The sequence below is a fragment of the Pempheris klunzingeri genome, chromosome 14 (genome assembly GCF_042242105.1).
Source record: "Pempheris klunzingeri isolate RE-2024b chromosome 14, fPemKlu1.hap1, whole genome shotgun sequence".
Classification (NCBI taxonomy): domain Eukaryota; kingdom Metazoa; phylum Chordata; class Actinopteri; order Acropomatiformes; family Pempheridae; genus Pempheris; species Pempheris klunzingeri.
In genome coordinates this window covers 17716016-17736347 of record NC_092025.1, presented here as the reverse complement: position 1 = coordinate 17736347, position 20332 = coordinate 17716016, and the positions used below count along the sequence as shown (strand labels likewise).

Genomic DNA, 20332 nt, shown 5'->3' with positions numbered 1-20332 from the left:
ACTTCCCTCGGTCCCACACTCTTGACCGTTATATTTGCTGCATTGCTTATTTTTCACAGTTAGAAAGAGAAAGAACTGCTGCTGCAATCAATGCTTTTAGTCTGGGACCCGAATGAATGAGACAGCATAATAAAGTGACTGTACATACGCAGTAATTCCAACTCAAAAAAGTGGATAAAGTTATTCTTTAAACCTGATATATTTCTAATAAAAGGCAGCTATTGTGGCCGTATGGCTTGTGCTAACTTTGCACTTGCCTTTGTAGATATTCGAGGAAATGAGGACTCACTCCTACAACTTTCTAAATCACCATGGTCATTATTCTTAAAGTGAGATATGGGTGGCATGATGAATTTAAAAGAAATGCCCTTGTTTTTAATATGTGATATGTATCAGTTTCCAAGTTGTTGGCCAACCTACATTCACTCTAGGTAATCAATATTTGTTTTTTTCCCCATTTTGATAATTCTGATAATTACAATGACATCATCACTCACCTTATAAAACTGGATAATTTGGCTCCTGTTACTTAACTAAATGAATAAGCACTACTTTACAATTTATACAAATACAGAACAAATGAAAGAATAGTCTCAAACAAGCTTCATGGGCTCAGCCCCGTATAAATAGTGGTTTTGCACTAGAATTGTCAATATTTAATGAACCTCAGATACAAATGAAGCCTTTTCTACCAGTCAAAATCAATACTTACAGTTTCTCAGTTGCATTCAGTTTAATGATCCATGAATTCAATTCTGTTTTCCTTTCATAAAAGCTGACATAAAAGAATTACCCAGCAATTACCAGCTAAAGTCTTTCTATCAAAAATAAACTCATAATGGAAAGTAGGTCAGACGGCTCTGTAATGATGATGTCAAGGGAAAGAGCAGCACTAATGTTCACAGGATTATTTTTTTTTCTTTGACTCAGCTAGAGACTTTAGTGTTTACCCTGTGATCACCGCAGCTACAGGAGGGCTATGACATGATAAACGTGTTCAAAAACTTTCTACAGAAGTCATCTTAGTGAGGAATTCCACTAATATATTTTCCCATTGACGAGATAGAAATCTTTCTATGCATTGTGCATCGGATGGCGTAACATGTATATTTTTAAGACTACAATTCTGAGGAAAATGTTACTGGTTTGAATGAAGTTTTTTAAAAATAACTCATCGTTACGACTTTCTATCTTTACAGTAAAAAAAAAATATGACTTGAGAAAGCACCTTGAGTTGTCGGCAGTGCATTTCGGTGTCTCCTTTGTTTATTAGCCCGGATAACTGCTATGCAGCATCTATTAGTGCTGAGAAACAGATGGGTCTGTTGCAGCCCCGGTCACACCAGTGCTGCGTGGAGACGAGACTGCTTGGCTAGGTGAAACCTCGACCATCTGCAAGCGTTTACCGCTTTGAATGGGATGCTTTCAGGGATGACACGAGAAAAAGGCGTGTGAGATGAAAAAGTTGCACTATTTTATCAGATGCAATCTGATGGGGAAAAAATAATGTTGGGAAATGCTTGATTAAGTAAAACTGTAGGAGTGTGTGACTGTGTGGGTTTGAACAAAATGCATTTCTTCATCTTCTAAACCCAGATCCTGCATCATGTACTGACAGTCACTAAGGCATGAGGGAACCATTTTTAATCTTTTAAGTGCACATTTTCCTGTCTGATTCTCTGATTTTCCATCTTAGAGTAAAAAGAGAAGAAAACATTATGATAATTGAACTGACAGCAGGGTCTGAATGCCCAAATATGGAGGAAAAACAGAAAGATAAGGATGGAGATGGTGCTATGTAGAGAACTGAGAGGGACAAGTTTGAACCGAGCAAGTAAGTCAGACAGTTATACAGTTATTTAGTGAGGAAGCTAGAAGAGAGCTATAGGCATAACAAGGGAGGAAATGGGTGCTATTCTATATGGACGAAAGAGAAGAACATGAAGTGGAGAGCCAATGAGACGAATTGGACTAGAAAGACAAAGAGAGAAGGAGATATAGAGAGCTATGGGTAGATTAAAAGAGAGAAGCAGAGAGTACCACGAGCAACTTGAGACAGTATGTTTACAGGAATGGAAGGAAAAATAGTAAAAGGGAAGAATGGAGGTAAAAAATTTGGGACTCCCCTGAAGGAGTGAGACGAAGGGCCAGGAGTGCTCACTGCAAGCTGATCCCCGCGGCTTTTCTCTCGGTTGACTGACCTTACAAGCTATTACCAGGATCTAATGGCCTCATTACAGCCTGCCATCAAAGGCAGAGAGGTAACTGAACCCTGTACCTGGTCACACGATACTGCACTGATACTGGAGCAGGCCAACACATCTGAGAACGAAGGCTTAGACACACACACACACACACACACACCGATCATGCAACCATACAGCCTCATGCTCGGAGCATTCATAGAGCTTACCAAAGCCTACACGAGTGCATGCAAGAATGCACTATTCCCTTCCATTAGATCCCAGGGATTTTTCTGGGAATAAGAGCAGATAAAGGTGACAAATAATGGCCCCATTTGATAACAACACACTAAAACACTTTGTGTTTCTGCAAATCAGCCTGTTTGTTCTCAGTGAAGCATGCACAGCCACTCTTTTTTTCCAGAGTTGAATTTAAGGCTGGGTATTGACTGAAACTAGTTTGTTACCAAAGCGATACTTATTTTTCTCGATACAGCTTATTTTAGCGAGATATACAGAAATTTTGTTGTTGTTGTTAAAACCATATTTGTATTTTTTTTTTTCAACAAAAGATGTCGAAGTTCACAGATATTGTCGTTACTGATTAATCTTATTTCCTCTATTAATTGAATAATATGTTTTCTCAGTACAAGATTTTTCTTCAAATTACTTTTTTCACCTGACCAACCGTCCAAAACCCACAAAATGATTCAGTTTGCAGTAAGTTTTTTGCATTTTTACTGTAAAATGACATGAACAATTAATTGATTAACAAAATTGTTGCAGATTGATATTCTCTCAATTGACTATTGCTACTACTGCTACTACTGCTATTTGATTACTAAACTAATCATTTCAGCTCTGCCTAATCATTTTCATCATTTAAATAATTTTTGAAGTTCTGTGCTACTGACACACTTTGGATTGAACCCAAAGCCCAAAAGTACTGTATTATGATTTGCTACCCAGTCCTAGTTACATTGCGTTTGACTTTTTTTGTTGGTTTTCTGGCTTTGGGCAATATGAAAAATGGATGGATTGTTCTCAGCATATAAAAAAAACAACCTTCAAATTAGTGGAGTTCCACTTTAATTCCATTAAACAAAAAAGAAAAAAAAAACATAGCTGCTACAGTGGAATTGCTGTTGCTGGTTTTCTGGTCATAGATTGCCGGCAGTTTAATCAGAGGCTCTTTCATGGCTCTCTTGCTGTAGTAGCTCTCATCTACACTCCAGAATAAAAGCAGAGAGCTGTTGTGAGATTGTGCCTCTCCCTCTCTGTCACAAAGGAGAGTGGAGGAGCTCTGGAAGCCTCAGAAAGCCCGCAGCTCAGCTACATCACACACTAAAAACAAGCAACACACACGTAAACACACATGGACACGGTGATGCACAGTTTGCGCGTAGAAACATGCATGCTCTCACAGATACACACAGTGTCGATCCCTTAGTTCTAAGTACCCACGCCCACCAGCCAGTTAAGAGCGAGTCAGACAGCCGCTGCCTTTGAACGTGAATTGAAAGCCCAACTAGACCCAGCGAGGCTAACGGCTCCAACCCAGCAAACTGCTGCATCTCACTCGCCCTTTCTTCTTGCCGTGAAAGAAAGGCAGCTCTGACAAGCGTGAGAACGGCACAGGTGTACATGTGTGTGTTTGTTGCAGTGTTTATGCACAGCTAGGTAAACAGTGTGTGTGTGTGTGTGTGTGTGTGTGTGTGTGTGTGTGTGTGTGTGTGTGTGTGACAGTAACAGCTCTTCAGCTGAGAGATGTTCATTCCTTATTCATTAACACATACTGAGTGTGTCTAGTTGATGAAAGTCGGGCCTGACAAGCCCCCAGTCTCATCTGGAGACGTTTTTTGGGAGACAGAGAGGCCCGAGCAGACACTGAAAACAACCAGTCGGCACTAAAAAGCCAAGGCCAAAACTCACATCACAATTACCAGTGATGAATAATTCACTGAGTCAGAAACATTCAGGGAGTGTTACAAAAAATGTTAAGCCGCTCCACCCTCTGCCTGGCTCTTTGACTCTGCATCTCTGCCTGTAGCTCCTTCTATCTGTCCCCCCCGTCTGCCTTTCTGACTCCTTGAATACATTTTTTTTTCCTGCTAAACTCTCTCTCCTTTCTCCTACAGGCAGACACGTGAGCTAGATACACAAGCAGGCAATTAGTGATGTTTTTGGAGCAGACTACCTAGTAAACATTCTATCATGTTCAGAGCGTAAACGTCCTCCCATCGGCTAATCTGCGCTGTGAGCTGGGTTGAGCTGAGAGAGATTTTGCACAACGATAATGCTCAATTCACCATTTTGTGATGGAAATCAGAGCGCTGGCACCAGCTGGCACCTTAATCTGTATTTATGAAATATGAGTGTATAATTTCTCCCACCCTACCTACCCTCCCTCCTGGTTTCCTGGCTCTTTTTTTTGCTCTTCTGCTGGGAGATAAAACATTAACACACTCCATGAATAAAGAATACTTCACTTGAAGACATGACAAACGCTCGCCATTTCAAGCAGCTGATGGAGAGTAAGAGTAATGACTTAGCCTGCATCCATGCAATCTGCAGCACTATTTTATCCCTTCATTTTCATAACCATCCGTAAGAACCAAGTTGTTTTTTTTCTCTTTCACCTTCAATTAAGCAGATAGGTGAATTAAGGCCATATTACCCTTTGACAGCTTGGCAAAAAGCCTCTAGAGTAGAGGGGGATGGAGGAGCAAATAAATTATTTGAGGCAGAGCTATGCTTTATGCCACCCCCTCAGAGAAACAGACAAATCCTGCACAATGGAGACTAAGAAATTAGGGTGAGGGAGAAAAGAAAAAAAAGGACTGCATGTAGAGAAAATAGCACAAAAGGGGAAAAAAGGGGAGTGATAATGAGAGAGATTATGAGGGAAAGGCACTGAACACTGTTTGTGTGTGTGTGTGTGTGTGTGTGTGTGTGTGTGTGTGTGTGTGTGTGAGGGAGAGAGGCAGGAGAGAGAGAAAATCCTCCTCATATGGAACAGGCTTGCTGTTGCAACAGCTGGGGTCTCCGTACGCTTCAGTTTATTTGATAAGAAATAGGAATCTGAATGAAAAGAGTGGACAATTTCCATGGAAAGACCAAAACCAACAATGTGTTAGTCTGTCTCTCAATACACTCCAACCTCTCCAGCCTCACTGTGGCACTCACTCCCAAACCCATTTGCTCCAATTGAAGATGACATCTTTTAAAAATGCATCACAAGTGCATAGTCTTATATTTAAAAAATGGTAAGTGGATTCAGCTTTGCACTGTAGATTTTAGCAAACTTAACAGGACTAAGTAGTGCATTTGTTTGGGGCTTTTTCTACTGAGGCCCTGTGGGTCGAAGCACAGCAACTTCTCAGAAAACAACATTTAACGACATTATTTCACAAAACATAACATCTTATATTAGGGAAAAGGTGGGATGACACTTCTGAGTTTGTGAGTGGACAGAGTCCAGGTCCCTGGTGGAGGTTCGATGTCGAAGTCCTGTTTCTATTGTGCACGACTCTCAGCAGTGTCTTTGCACAAATTTTAAACTAAGTTTGAAAGGATGGAAGAGGAGATTGAAATCATAAAGGACTACTGTAACAAAGGGCATTCATATGATGCAATTCTCTTTATGCTTTCAGCATATCATGACATTAAAATGTTCCACAGAGCCTTGAAAGCTCAGAAGGGCATCAGAAGGGCCAGTTTATAAGAGCTGTGTGCACCTGGACTGTTTGGACACACCTTTTCCATAATCTGAAATGTTGCTGTGTTTCCTACTAATTTGGAGCTCTACTGAGCATTTACATCAGTGGGACAATATATGTGGTAATTTGTCATAAAAAAGTACAACAACCACGTTCATGGTCATGAAAGAACAATAATTGAGGCACAGTCTGTGGCACGGAATATGTATGTGTATATCCTGCTTTCATTACACAGACAGCACTTATCATGACATGACATGGGATATGGGATATGCTGACAATAAGAAAAACTTCTACTGCCTAACAAATAGGCAACTTGAACAAGCCATGAGCCAAGTCACATGACCACATGACACATGAAAAATAAATGTTCATTGTTAAAATGGCTGCTGTTTCCCTTTGAACAGATTCAAATTCAAAAAGCATGGCACAGACAGCACTTCTGCACACTATAAAAACATAGAAGAATAGGCTTTATAATAGCAACCAAAGTGTGTACTGTCTCGTAATTGCTTGGTTTTATTCAATTAATTCATGCAACACACTAATGCTTCAAAGCAATGTACTATTACATGTTTATTACTACATACGTGTATTATACATGTTTCACTGTGAGGTTTCATAATCGTGATTCACAGAATGAGCATCCATCTTAACTGTAAGCTGAGGTCTGTTTGTAGGATCTCTATCCATATCAATCAGTCAGTTTGATATGGACCAAACAATTAGTCCCTTAACCACTTCAAAGCGCGTTTCCTAAATGAAACAGTGAGGCATATCGACTCGTTAAAAGTCCTCTGCCTGAAAGTAATGGAAGTCTTTCCATTACAAGGATTTCAGGAGGCAACAAAATGCACCTGAGGATTCAAGCAGAGATTGTTGTTGTTCATGTCAAGAGGCTGGGGTTTACACACACACACACACACACACACACACACACACACACACACACATATATGTCTTTGCCATTTATCTTTCCACTTGTTTGGAGAGACTCATCAAGTCTCTGAAGATGTCATCTAATTGAGATACATTCTGTTGTTAATAATTCAAACCCCTCAGAGAGCTGAGGGTTGAAAAACACAGACCAACTGGTGCTGAATTAGGTTGAACCAGATATACGATACTCCTGACGTTGATAAGATTCTGAGCATGATGTGTCAAAATGCAAATACACACTCCATTCATAAAATTATGTTTTCTTACCACACATATTTAGATAAGACTAGAAAAGGACTGCAGTAGTATGACACACAACGTGTGATGGAATTTAATGGGATGAATTGCCAGTGTCTATGAAAACATGGGTTACATTTTTAGCTTATGATAAAAACTCCTACTCTGTGAGTTGAGTTTCATTTATGTATATGTAATTTAATCATGATGAAAAAATTGAATTTAAAGCAGAAGGGGTTATTCCAACATGAGCCTTATTTTCATAGTTTTCATTTTAATCATTATTAATAATGATGAAAGATTAAATTAAAACAGCAAAGCGACCATCAGTGAGGACACTGTTTGGATCTCTGTTAGTATGAGGTCCAAAAACACACCTGCCATTTACTTAAGCAAACTGATATAGTTTTATTTAAGGATAAGTGTTACAAACACTTAAGAACCTCTCTACAGTACATTGTGGGTTTCAAGTAAAATCCATTTCCACTTAATAGCTCAGTGGAAGTTAAGTTAAATGGAATTGTGCATCATGCTCCCATGATGACGATACCGTCTCTTTGATTTTCCATCCAGCTCTGTCAAGATGAGGTAAACTGCTGTTGTTGACCTCATTGCTGCTCTGTCCTCACTCCCCTGAGATTGTACCTATTTTCCGTACACAAGCATACAGTGCAAGAGCTCATTGTAGAAAATAGTAGCAATACTAAACACAGATGTCTGTTGTTGACAGGGTGGTTGTTATATTATTGTGAATCCAAGTATAGTTACGGACGAAATTCCCTCTAAGCTCTTACCCTGACTGTGACCACACTAAATCTTATATCTAAACTTAGCTACTTGTAAGCTAATGAAATAACATTTATTCATCCTTCAATCAAAATTTGTTTTTCAAAAATCTGGGTGCTTTTTTTTGTGTCCCAGGTGGGACCCATACACTATGTTTCACACTATTTTTCTAGTGGTTTTAAATCAAGGCTCCAAATAGTTTATTAAAGTATTACGAGTATCAATATTAGATTCCCTGTGCAAACAAATAAGTTATATCACAACTCAATACTGCCATGTTGCCATGTCAGTTTTTATGCTGATGATGCCAGCATGTATGCCAACATCTCTCCCACAAGCCAGCCCTTCTCCAGATTGCAGTTTGCTTTTGATGACCCCCAGACCTCATTTATTCATTTCAAGATTATTGTAACTATAAAGACAACATGAATCCACTTCACAGGAGTACAGGCTTTTGATGTACTGCAACATATTTGGGATTTTTAGACAGATACGTCTTATAACTTGTTCAGTATGAAATTTGTTCGTAGGTCTCTCTGTCAAAGGAGATATTTATTTCAATGAGACATGTTAAATAAATGAAGCTTAGCTTAACTAATGTGGACATTTATCATAGTGAACTAAAATGCTGCCAAGTATATTCTGCCATGGTAATGATCAAACTTTTATATAACATAATTACCGTATCGTCATCTAGCATGTGATTGATATCATTATCACCATTGCTCCCCTCTTTATTATCAAAGACCAACGGAAGGAGAATGTGTACATACTGCAATTACACACATATGCACAGGTGCAAACACACAAATACATTCTGGAGGCTTTATATGCATTCACTTGCCGCGCCAAAGTCAGCACGTCCACATCTGAGGGAGGAAATTATACATTCAATTTCCATAGAGATGAGCTGAGAGTTACTTTCAGCTCCTCTTCCTATTTGAAGCTAATGAATGCAGATTGAAAAGATGTTGATTCCATCTAAACAAACGCCCCCAACACCTGCACATCAAGTGGCAAGTCTGTCCTCTCCGGCACCGAAATAGAAAACATGATTTAAATATTCATATCTCTCAATGGACTCAGTGAATAAGCAAATTAATAATCCGTCCCATTTATTTCTCTCTCTCTCTCTCTCGCTCTCTCTCTCTCTTGTGGAGGTTTAAGAGTGTGGACAAGAGCAAGTAGTCTGCGTTACATTAAATGGCGTAATTTGTTATCTGGGGGTGTTGACGAATTAGTGTTCTCTGTTGCAGTGATGGTTCCTATTAGTCATGATCTGCGAAGGCTTTTCTTTCTATGTTTACCTCTGAGCTCAGTCACCAGAGTGGAGGAGTAAGTCTAAGCAGTGGATGGAATATGGACATCGCAGTGCTTCAGAGGTTGGAGCAATGCTAAAAATGCACTCACAGTTCTGTAAGAGTCGTTAAAATGCCAAAAGTGTTATGTTATGCTTCAGTAGCCTGCAGCAGTCAGTGTATGTTTCTGTGTCTAAAGTCCTCCAACAAATGTATGACTAATTTGCATCAGCAAATGCCTATTGTAAGAGGCATAAAACTGCCAAGAGTCTAGGTTTTATCAGCATCAACAAATGTGTTTCTTATCAAATGTTTTTCACTGATTGCAATTCAAAGTGCTCGATCAAGGTTAAGGAAAGACCAAGGTCTTAGCTGAATATAAAGGCAACTATAATTCAAAGTGTTGTTAGTTAGGAAATGTTGGCTTTTTCAATATTATACTAAAACCATAATCATTCCCATTACCAAGTGTTTTAGTGGCCTAAAACTACTCTAAATGTTCATATTATAGAAGGCATTCAAATAATCTGAACTGATAGCCACTGCCAGCAAAGAGAAATAAAAGCCGGTGACTAAAAGCCACCCATAACATAGCCAACTTAAGTGGCTCTTATGATAAATTCTAATGTCCTTTTCCACTGTGCTCATTCAGTACCTTAACAGAGTAATTCAATATTCACCAAAAGCGTACCAATAAAAGGCAGCTTGGAAGGCTTTTAATGTGAAAAATCTGCAAAAATGGTTGATGTTCATTAACAATATGGATAGATCAAGAAAAAAATCCAAGCGGGAATACTGAAATTAAGCACTAAATGAAAACGGTGTCAGTGTTAGATTTATACCACAAGGAAGTCTCAGCAGGTTAATGCCTAAGAGAGATAGTTTTTAACTTTTCACTCTCTCAACTTCAATTCAATGTATTTTGGCAGCATTCTTAGCTGTAACAGGATCTCCCAAGCTCTATGAGTCACTTCAACAACTTAAAATAATAATATTGGGCAGTAGCCATGTCTTTCTTGGCTGAGCGAGTCTGTGGCATGACCACAGCAGCAGCTATTTCTGCCTAAAAAGCACTTGACCTGCATTTTGCAAATTAAATGAAGCATCACCACAGCAGCGTAGACAGAATTGGAGCATTTCACGATGGCCATAGTCTGCAGCGCAGGCTAAACTGTTGTGTCAGGTGTGACCTTCATGTCAAGACAGCTTGACCTTTCTACACAGCGGTAGAGCCGTCATATTTGAAAATAATATAGAAGTGGACAGCCAAGGAGAAAGGAACACCGGGGGACTTACTGCTCAAACTCATTGGTGAAAAACAAGGTACAGAGACAGAAGGGGGACGCATACTGTATCAGGAAGAGAATTAATGGGGAGGCCAGTCAAAGGCTATTGCTCTTATGTTATTTGTGTAGATGGAGCGGGTGCCAGAACTTCCTCTGCATTAATAATGGTTATTACACAAACTGCAGTATAATAAATTACAAAAAAGGATTCAGAGGAAGGAAATTAAGAGAAAATATCTGACCTGTGTATGATGCGCTTGGTGCGTAGGTACCCCAGGGCCAGGGCCAATTCACAGACGTAGAGTTTGACAGTGCTCTCTGAGAAGTGAACGTTCTGCTGGAGGTGATAGCGCAGGTCTCCTCCCAAGAGCAAGTCCACCACCATAAACATGTCCTCCTCATCCTGGAAGGAATACCTGCAGGGGAATGCAGTCACCAGTGGAGTTGACAAGGGCAGAGAAATGCCAGGTATTGGCAATAACATGGGGGAGAGGCAAAGGAGATTTGGAAAAGGGTATGAAATGGAAGTGGTAGATGCATATAAGGGTGGTGGAAGGAGAAGAGATGCATGCAATCATATTAGAGGGGGGGGGGGAATCAAAAGAGGAAAATACAGTGGTTATAGAGAAAATGAAAATTGAGGAAATATGGAGATGTGGAAGTTGGAGGAGGAGAGAAGGAGGGATGAAATAAGGGATACGAGGAGGAGGAGGAGGGGAAGAAGCAGAAAGTGACAAGACAGCCAAAATTAAGAGTCACTTATTTTTGAAAGACCTCAGAACAAAAGGTTTGACAAGAACAAATGGTTCAACAAATATTACTCATCAGTGTTTCAACCTCATGATCTCTGAAAACACAACCTCACGAGCCTCGCAGGATCTCTGAGGGTAGACGGTGCTCTCCTCTCTATGACTTACAGCAAGCAGAAGAAAAGCACTTGTCACACACTTTTGCATTGCAGGAGGAGCACATATTGGCGTAGTCATGCCCGAGGCAATGCTCATTATCCTAGCAAGCTAAGAAAAGCCTTTATTATCTGGTACACAAGTGGCTATGATAGTCTGGAGACAGGTGAGACAGGTAACAGTGTTCCTATTTGAACACATTTTGACAGCTTAAAAAGACATGCAGTTTGACAGGATCTTTACTTTGTAAACTATGTAAAATCTTTGTTTTTGCTCTTCCTCCATCTCTTATTTTTTCTGTCTTCTCTTTTCTTCCATCTCTTCTTTTATGATACTTACAATGAATATTTTTATTTTCAGTGTTTACCCCTGCAGAGACTCCTTTTTTTTTTTTTTTTTGTTCATTTAAGAGGCACAAACTAAAGTGTTCAGGCCCACATTTATTAGCAGCAACTATACCTGCCATTCTGCTTGATAGGAAGGATTTCACCAGTTGTAATTATAATGGACAGAACAAAACTGCATACTTTTCACCAAAATATTTCGTGCATACAACAGCCTTACATAGCAAAATAACAGTCAATACATCATTATGGACACAGTCACCATCATAGTTACATCCAATTGTTTTTGTTGCTTTTTGGTTTTTATAGCAGAAAGCGAATGAGGACAGTCAACACAGAGAAACCATAATCTCATTTGTGATTACGTTAATGATCAACAAACAGATTTCATTCCATGAATTGATGTACGCAGGGTTATTGAGCATTTGTACGTCTTCTATCCCATCGACACTGGCAGTATGAAAAACTTTGATTCTAGCTCAATTCTTGGGCAAAACTCTGCATCCACTCAGCAACATTATCTGCTCCGGCAGTTCCCTGCCCTTCTTTTATCTCTTGTTATCAGGTTTTCCATTGTACTGGTGAGTATCTTGCCATTTCTTTAAAGCAGACCATTAAACCTTTTAAATATTCTGTCAGTGTTTAGTCTGAAGTTTTGTTGGGGACAACTGTCTGCTTCTATGTCTCCAACAGGGAAAGTGACAAAATGGCACAAAATATTGCTTCCTTTATTCATAAATGAAATAACACTCAATTTAAATGTTTTTTTTCTGTGCTCAGTGGTATGCTTTTACATTGTTTTTAGTGCCTCAGTCCTCATTTAGTGTGCGTGAGGGATGTTCTGGGTGGTTATGCTTCTTGTGGTCATCCATTTAGTCATCCATCCATCAAGCACTGTCGTGCAGAGCAAGCCTGTGTCAGCATGCGGCCCACTGCATCGCCATTTGAGAGGCCGTTGCACAAATCGTCATTGATTTTACATGCAGAGCGTCCCACCGGGGCCAAGTGTTTCTTCCCTCCTCTAAACGATAAGCTAATTAGATCTCTCCCACAAGAGCCTAATTAATGCAAAAATAATGTTTAAAAAATTGCAGCAGCCAACATTTCCTGGCTTGCCTAAAGCGTTGCTTCGTGTGCAATGCAACGCCCTACATCTGTAATTTTAGGTCTTCCATAAATTTGGAAGACACAACACTACCACCTCTCCCAAGTCCTTCAACGTCTTCCTGAGCCGAAACAAATGCTAATTTCACTGAACACTTTGGAGACGTCAGCACAGACCTTGCTTGGGTTTCCACTGGCAAATACTTCTTTGACTTCTCAAACTCAATCTTCAGAGAGCGAGGTTAGTTTTTTGCCACGTTGGTGAACTCCCTACCTCGGGGGCCCTTCTCCAATGAACTGGAGGTGGTGTTTTTCTGCTCTGGATGGACAGGGATTGATTGAGCTGACTCTAAACTGTCTGCTAAGGCTCAGATAATGCTGAGACCACTTAACATCTGATGGCCTCAGACTGTGGAAAGACTATCTGTTAGATGCCCGTCCTGAAGATGCACACACATTTGCCAATGTCACAAAAAGGTGTGTGAAGATACACACACGCACACACACACACACACACACACACACACACACACACAAGGTGCTGTCCTTCACCCCCCTCACCTCCACGTTTTAGTTGAAACATGCATCATTGAATATTGTTACGCATTATCATAAAACAGCTTAGACCAGCAAATATAAACATCACATCTTGAATTTGAATGAGTCACTCTATCCTAAACACACAGATGCACAATCTGAATCTGAACACACACACACACACACACACAGCCCGTCAAGAAACAGCTCTCTAACAATGAATATCAGTTTTAAGGAAAAGACAGAAATAGACAAGGCCATCTCTCCCCACTTAAAGGGTTTAATACAATACAGCTGAATGGATGAGACCAGCTGCAATACCATCAATCACTCAGACAAGCAGTGGACACCAAGGTTCTCCAAAGTTTTTGGCAAAGTTTATTTATGTGTGTGTGTGTGTGTGTGAGTTACAAGGAAGGGACATAGTCTTTTTGACATTGATTGATTGTTTTGTAGGTATGTTCTTTGGGTAGATTTTTGTTTTCAGGTTTTGTTATTATTTATTTCAAATTAAAGAGCAAAATAAAGAACTCAGTCAGTCAGTGTGAGATGGATGAAGAAAGGTCTCAGTCTGTGAGGGGACTGGCTTTGAAGTTTTAGCCTCCTAGATACCAAAACTCATATAAAGCACCATTCTTTATTCGGTCAGAATGACAGATACCTACTCGAGATTTTAACATCACATCAGTCCTGCATTTTTTGAAGCACAATTGACAGCTCGAACCTTTATTAAAGGGGAGACAAAATTACTTAAAAGCGAGAAGAGAAGAGGGGACACCCATGGATAGTCTACAAAGACTTCAATCAAAGTTCCAGTAGCTGCCATTAGATGTAAGGGAAAGATAACTGAGGCGACAGAGTGGATCTGTGTGTGTGTGTGTGTGTGTGTGTGTGTGTGTGCATGGAAAGAGAGGGATAGTGTGTTGGAAAATGATATGACACTCTATTCTGGCACAGAAAGAGGAAGCGCAGATCAAACAGGCCTCATAATAACATCACATTCTCTTAAGTATCAAAGCATTGCTTCACTTTGATACGGGATTTGTAGTTTTCGGGTCCAACACGACTCTGACTTCTGAATTCATAGACGGTCATAACATTCCTCTCCAATTATCCACAGTGCTGCTGCTCCGGTTCCGTGTACATGTTTGGACATGTGAAGAACTAATCCACTGCACATTTTGAAATGTGTAAATTTGAAGAGTCAAGGAAAGTCAAGGAAAGTTGTTATTAATTTGAAGCTTCTATTTTAGGATAGAGAGAACTTTGACTATAAAAAGCTGCTACGGCCATTAAAGAGAACATTATAAAAAATACTGGCGTGAGAAAAAGCATGGATATAAGAAATAAACATTCATTAAGGCCAATAATATGAGATCCAGCACACAAAATATGTGTACTGTCTTTTTTTTTTTTAATGCCAAGCTAAATATGTGTGAAGAACCACATTTGATGGTCTAAGCTTAAAACAAGGCTAGCTGAAAACTGTAAACCAAGACAAAAAAAAAAAAGCTTGTCAGTGGTGCAAAGTGTGAGCAAGAGTTTGTTTGCTGGATGGACTCCATTGTACTCTGTCTATTAATCATTTGATTAACTCCCTTCGTCTCTCCCTCTCTTTCCAAGCCTCTCACTTTTTCCCTCTCCTTCAGTTTACCTCATTGTCTCTCTCTATCCCTTCTCTGTCACACACACTCAGACGCTCACACGGTAAAGCAGAGGTAGTAAAGGTGGTAAAAAAAAAAAAAAAAAATCCAAGAGGCTGCTGTCACAAGCACTTAGGCGACACAAACTTAACTTTAATTGCACCTTTTCTTGGCAGACAAACACTGTATTCTTCCAGGAAAACAGCAGTTTATTTATTTAGTTCAGTATACAATCAGAGTATTTCTTCTAGTGAAGAGGGTTCGGTGACTCCCTCTATACTCCTCATCTTCATCATGTTTAACTTAATCTCTTATTTTGATTAGGTAATTATTATTTAGTTAATTACTCCTATTAAGTATTTAGTGTTGTATACTTATTCATTTTACTTACTCTTTACTATCACGATCCTAACGATTGGTATTGGCTATTGGTATAGTTTAATAAACACTCAAATCAGGATTGGGACTTCCCTAATGTCTACCATTTAATCTATTTCTATTCATTGTGTTGAGAACTATAATCTCCCTGTCTTCCAAACTTACTTTTATGTTGACAATTCTCAAACTTTCTTTTGATAATATTATTATTACTTTTCCCTTTGGAAAACTGGGCTATAGGAAGCAGAAATGTAATGTAGCAACTTTTTTATCAACTTGAATGTTCATTTGACAGAAAACGCCAAAGTAGAATGTATTATTACTCTATCACACACTGGTTGATTTGGGGTTAAGGTGGAACAGGAAATCCATCGATTGACCTAACTGACAGAACATGCGAGTGCTCCTTGAAACCAGTTTAATTGAGTAGAAAACCAGCTCTCACACTTGGCTGAGGGTTCCGTGTTTTCTGTCCCACAAGTCTTTCCATCAGAAAGCCAAAGTGGTACAAACTGGAGAGGCTCACACATCATTGTCAGGGGAAGCTCTGCCTCGTAAGCAAATACGACCGACTCACCGCAATCTCTCACATGGTTGCTCAGGAGCAAAGCCGCCATAAAGGTGGGCGACAGCCTGGCATGCATATGCACACAGTGGGGCACATACAGTACACTATAATTACTATAATGTACACACTATAGGGGACACACACATGTATTTAGACATGTATTAATTCCACAAAGCAGCCTGTTGTATTAGCGGCTTACCTTTTTTCGTAAGATTGAATGACAGATGATGAAATATTGTTTGATAGATGTTAGGACTTACCAAATGTCATGAACACTACAGGGATATGCATCTCCATCACTGAGACTGATAACATATGCATCTTAATGCATTGCCAACGATCTAATACAACACATGAAGCTACTACGTTTCACCCCTATTGTGATGCAGTGCAATTCCACGGTTCAACGATATACGATGTGATTAGATATAATGCGAAAGAATAATAATTTTTAATTGGGGCAATCACTTCATGAACTTTTATACTGGTGCACCGATGCAAATTGGTTAATCTTACCATACCTACTACACACACACACAGACACACACACACACGCTGTGCATGGTTGAAATTGAAATACTCTACGCACACACACAAAGTCAACAACTTTGACTGCTTACATGCACATTATTGCAGTGAATAATTTGTTGTGCTGTATGTACCGTATGTAAGGTAATCAAATCAACGTCCTCCCTCTGGGACTGAATGACCTGCTGCTAACTAAACTTTCTATTTTCTGCCATTTCATCAAAATCCCCTCACCACTTAGAGTGTAAATAGATATCCTATGACACTAAAAGCCCTATTTCCTCTAAAAACAAGTGTGCTCTCTCTCTCTCTCTCTCTGTCTCTCTGTCTCTCTCTCTCTCTCTCTCTCTCTCTCTCTCTTTCTCTCTGTCTCTCTCTCTCTCTCTCTGACATGGCGCCAGAGCATTTAGAAGTTGTTTTAATATGAATGAAGTCTCCAGTGGCCCGGTGCCACAGCTGCCAAAATGAATTACAAATGGTAAGTTGTTAATCACAGGTAGGCCCTGGGTAGTTACCCAAGTTACTATTAATAAGACAACATGCTGGAAATCTGTACGATTTATTCGATTTGAAGCTATGCATGGGCGTTGAAAAGTTTATCACAATCTTTTGCAATTGTTTGAAAGTTTTTCAAAAGAAGTGAGTCAGAAAAATAGTGCCATCACATATAAGCAGCTGTGACCAAGGGATCCAGTGTACACTTATGGCAGCCGACTTTTATGGGCAGTGTTTTACATACATAAATTTTCATGAACCTTATGGCGTGTCAACGCATAAAGCCTTTTAGACATGTTTTAAAGTCATTCAGTCCATTGATGCCTCATTTCTGGTAAAGAGAACAGCAGTCAGACTGCAGATTAGCACCTGTAGCCTTCATTATGCTGAAACGGTGCAGAGTTTTCATCAGCCTCGCTGGCGCCTTGGTGGCAGCTGTTCCTCTCTTGCTTGCTTGTTCTCTCTCTTGTCCTTTCGTCGTTCGTGCCTTTTTCTCCTCTCTCTCGCCCTGTCCAATTCTGTCTTTCAGTGTGTGTATCTGCTCCGCAACACATGCATTTCAATGTGACCTCTTGGTGGCCTCAAGGCAGCCAGTCTGATGAGAGCATCCTGCATGGAGCTTTTAGAGGCACAGGCACCCCAGGCCACTTCAGTAATGGAAGTCTCGGGAAACCACAGGGGTTTAGAAGCTAATGGTAACGTGTCCTTACAAAAAGACTTTCTGTCTTTCAAAGGTAACACTGACATGTAAAGGCACATGTGGTTAATTCAAATATTACTACAACCGCTTCATTCTCCGAATTATAATACATTTCTGCTTCTCAAAGGAGGGAAATGTTTTCAACACACTCCAATTATTCTTGTTATAAGTTGATTTTTGGCCCTTCAGTCAAGCAGGACAGGTCGTCATACTGCAATATTCAGCATGATTTCTCAATTTTTCAATACCTACAGTAAGTGCTTTCATAAATATAAATTTTTCCTCTTTATAAGTAACGGTAATATTGGCAATCTTCCTAAACGTGTCCCCTTCTCTGAAAGGAGAACATCACTTGCACCCAGTCATTATTAGATGATATTATACTCCTGTAGAATGACTGCTAAACTGTAGTCATTTTTGATAATTAACATCTATCTATTGAAAGCCCCCAGCAGAAAATCACTGAATCTCAGTAATAAAATGTTGCTCACCATGGTGATTAGACATGCATAACTACCCATATATAAACACACTCACACACATCTCCACAAATACAGCATCTCACCAAAGGGCGCAGCCGGCCAACCACTCAGACAGTGACATGTTGGATCGATGCCGACAGCCCTCCGACCTTCCTCCCATCCCATCTCCCAACACCTCCTTTGACTGACAGCTCCCATCGGTCTGTGTCTAATGCTCCCTGAGCGCACACACAGAGATGCGCTCTCATGCAAAGATACATACGCACATCTCTTACAAAAGGCACAGGAGATATGATCTTACATGTAAACTATGCGCTAAAACACCGCTTGTAGTTGACAAGTGAAGTGATATCCGAGTCTTTTTTCAGTAATTTAACATGTAAGCAGATTTTAAAAGAATTACTTTTTGCTTTTACTTAAGAAGGTGTTTAAAGTTGGCTGGTTTTACTTCCATCAAGGCAACATATAGGCTTAGTGATGGGATGTTTTCTTAATTTTCAACACTCCTATTTCATCAGGTCACCTTGACATCAGACCAAACACTTGCCATGCTGACACGCTGCTTTCCAGTATTCAGTAACGCCTGTGGTGGTAAAAGTAAAATGAGGATGTGATGTGCACATTTTACACAAGGATACAGTTTGTACCTTAGGCACAAGCAGATTTTACTATTGCTTATTTGTAATATTGAAGCCTGGAATCAATCCTTGGCTCAAAACATTCATTCAAAATGTACCCTATACCTAAGCAGACTGTAGTGCCTGTGCAGTACAACATATCTGGTGTACTAGATGTTTTATAACATGATGCTTGGAGGAATTCTTCACTTGGGTTTTTTGAGAAAATAATTTCCTTTGTGAGACATTATGTCATCTCTGTTTGGTTTTTGTGACGCAAACATGCACATGAATGGGGACTGATGTCTTGCTCTGCATAGAAATGAAATGCGTTAGTAAAATTACATAACTGCGTGAAAGGGGGACTCCCTGAAGCAAGTGAAGCTTTTACTCCACTTCAGGCTTTTGTTGTGCCTCTTCTTCTTCTTCTTCTTTGACAGTTACATAGTTTCAATAGCATGTTACATCATAGGTTATACATGGAAGATGTAAAGGAATGGGGTGCCCTATGGACTTTATTAAAAGTAGGTTTAGTGGTGAAATCTTAACTATACGTTGAAAAAATGTTGGCAGTGAACATTATTGCTCTGTGGCCAAGTCTGGGGAAGAAAACCTAGAAAAGAAGCTGAAGAGGATTATGTAATTTAGGAGAAACGCAACAGGTAAAAACATTATTTTGTTCATGCACTGATGGAGAGATTTTGAGTCTTTCAGACTAGTGGGAAGAAATCATCCAAAATACACATTTAGTTGATTTTACTGCACTTACTGCACATTTGCGTCTGTAAATGTCTCCTAAATTTATATCTGAGGCCAAATGAGTTTTATTTTAATACTCTGAGCCAGAAATCTTCACTTCAGTAGCTCTTACTTACCATAACTTTTGTTTGCTTAAAAAAAACATGTTTTTATGGCTGTTGCCCATATTTTCTAAAAAAAATTCTAGCATTTCTAAAACATTTGGCTCTAATCTGTCAACAAAATCGACCTAGCTTTATCCAATATACAAAAATCCAATTGCTGTTCTGGAAATGAATGCAAATTTGTGCAAATTTAATTAGATGATGCAAAATTTGGACATGTAAACATAAAGTTTAAGAAAAATTGTAATACAAACACAAATATTGCTCCTCTAAATCCTAGCTATCTTTTTGGTTGGTATCAAACCTTCAAATTAGCATGACTTCTTTTGAAACATTTTCCAACTTTTCCAACACTAATTAGTCATTTTTACTTTGGATTAGATCATTCACAATTTTGAATCTCTGCAAGTCTGTATGAATCATCTGTATGGTCGATAATTAAAACAAGCTCAAAAGGCAAATTCCTAAATAGTGAAAAAAAGAAATGATTGTCAACAGTTAGATGCCCCCAAACAAATGTGCTGCTCACAGAGAACACGTTACACAGCCCGCGATCAACGCATCCATCGCACCAAACAGCAAGCAAGCAGTTAAGAGGTTTTTCCTCTGTGACTTTTCTCCACCACCAAACAAATCAACTGCAAAATCCACAGTTCAAGAAGCATCAAGACTGACAGCTGAAGACAGTAAGCATCAGCTGCTGGTTGCCATCTCTCCCTC

General features: G+C 39.5%; 1 protein-coding gene across 1 annotated transcript in view; it reads right to left on the bottom strand.

Moving 5' to 3' along the window:
* The window catches only part of stk32a (serine/threonine kinase 32A), a 55493-nt gene that overhangs the window by 26456 nt on the left and 8705 nt on the right, over positions 1 to 20332 (bottom strand). Inside the window, exon 4 of the mRNA XM_070843813.1 lies at positions 10691 to 10864. Coding sequence (XP_070699914.1) covers positions 10691 to 10864 — 174 coding nt within the window. The remainder of the gene's footprint in view (positions 1 to 10690; positions 10865 to 20332) is intronic.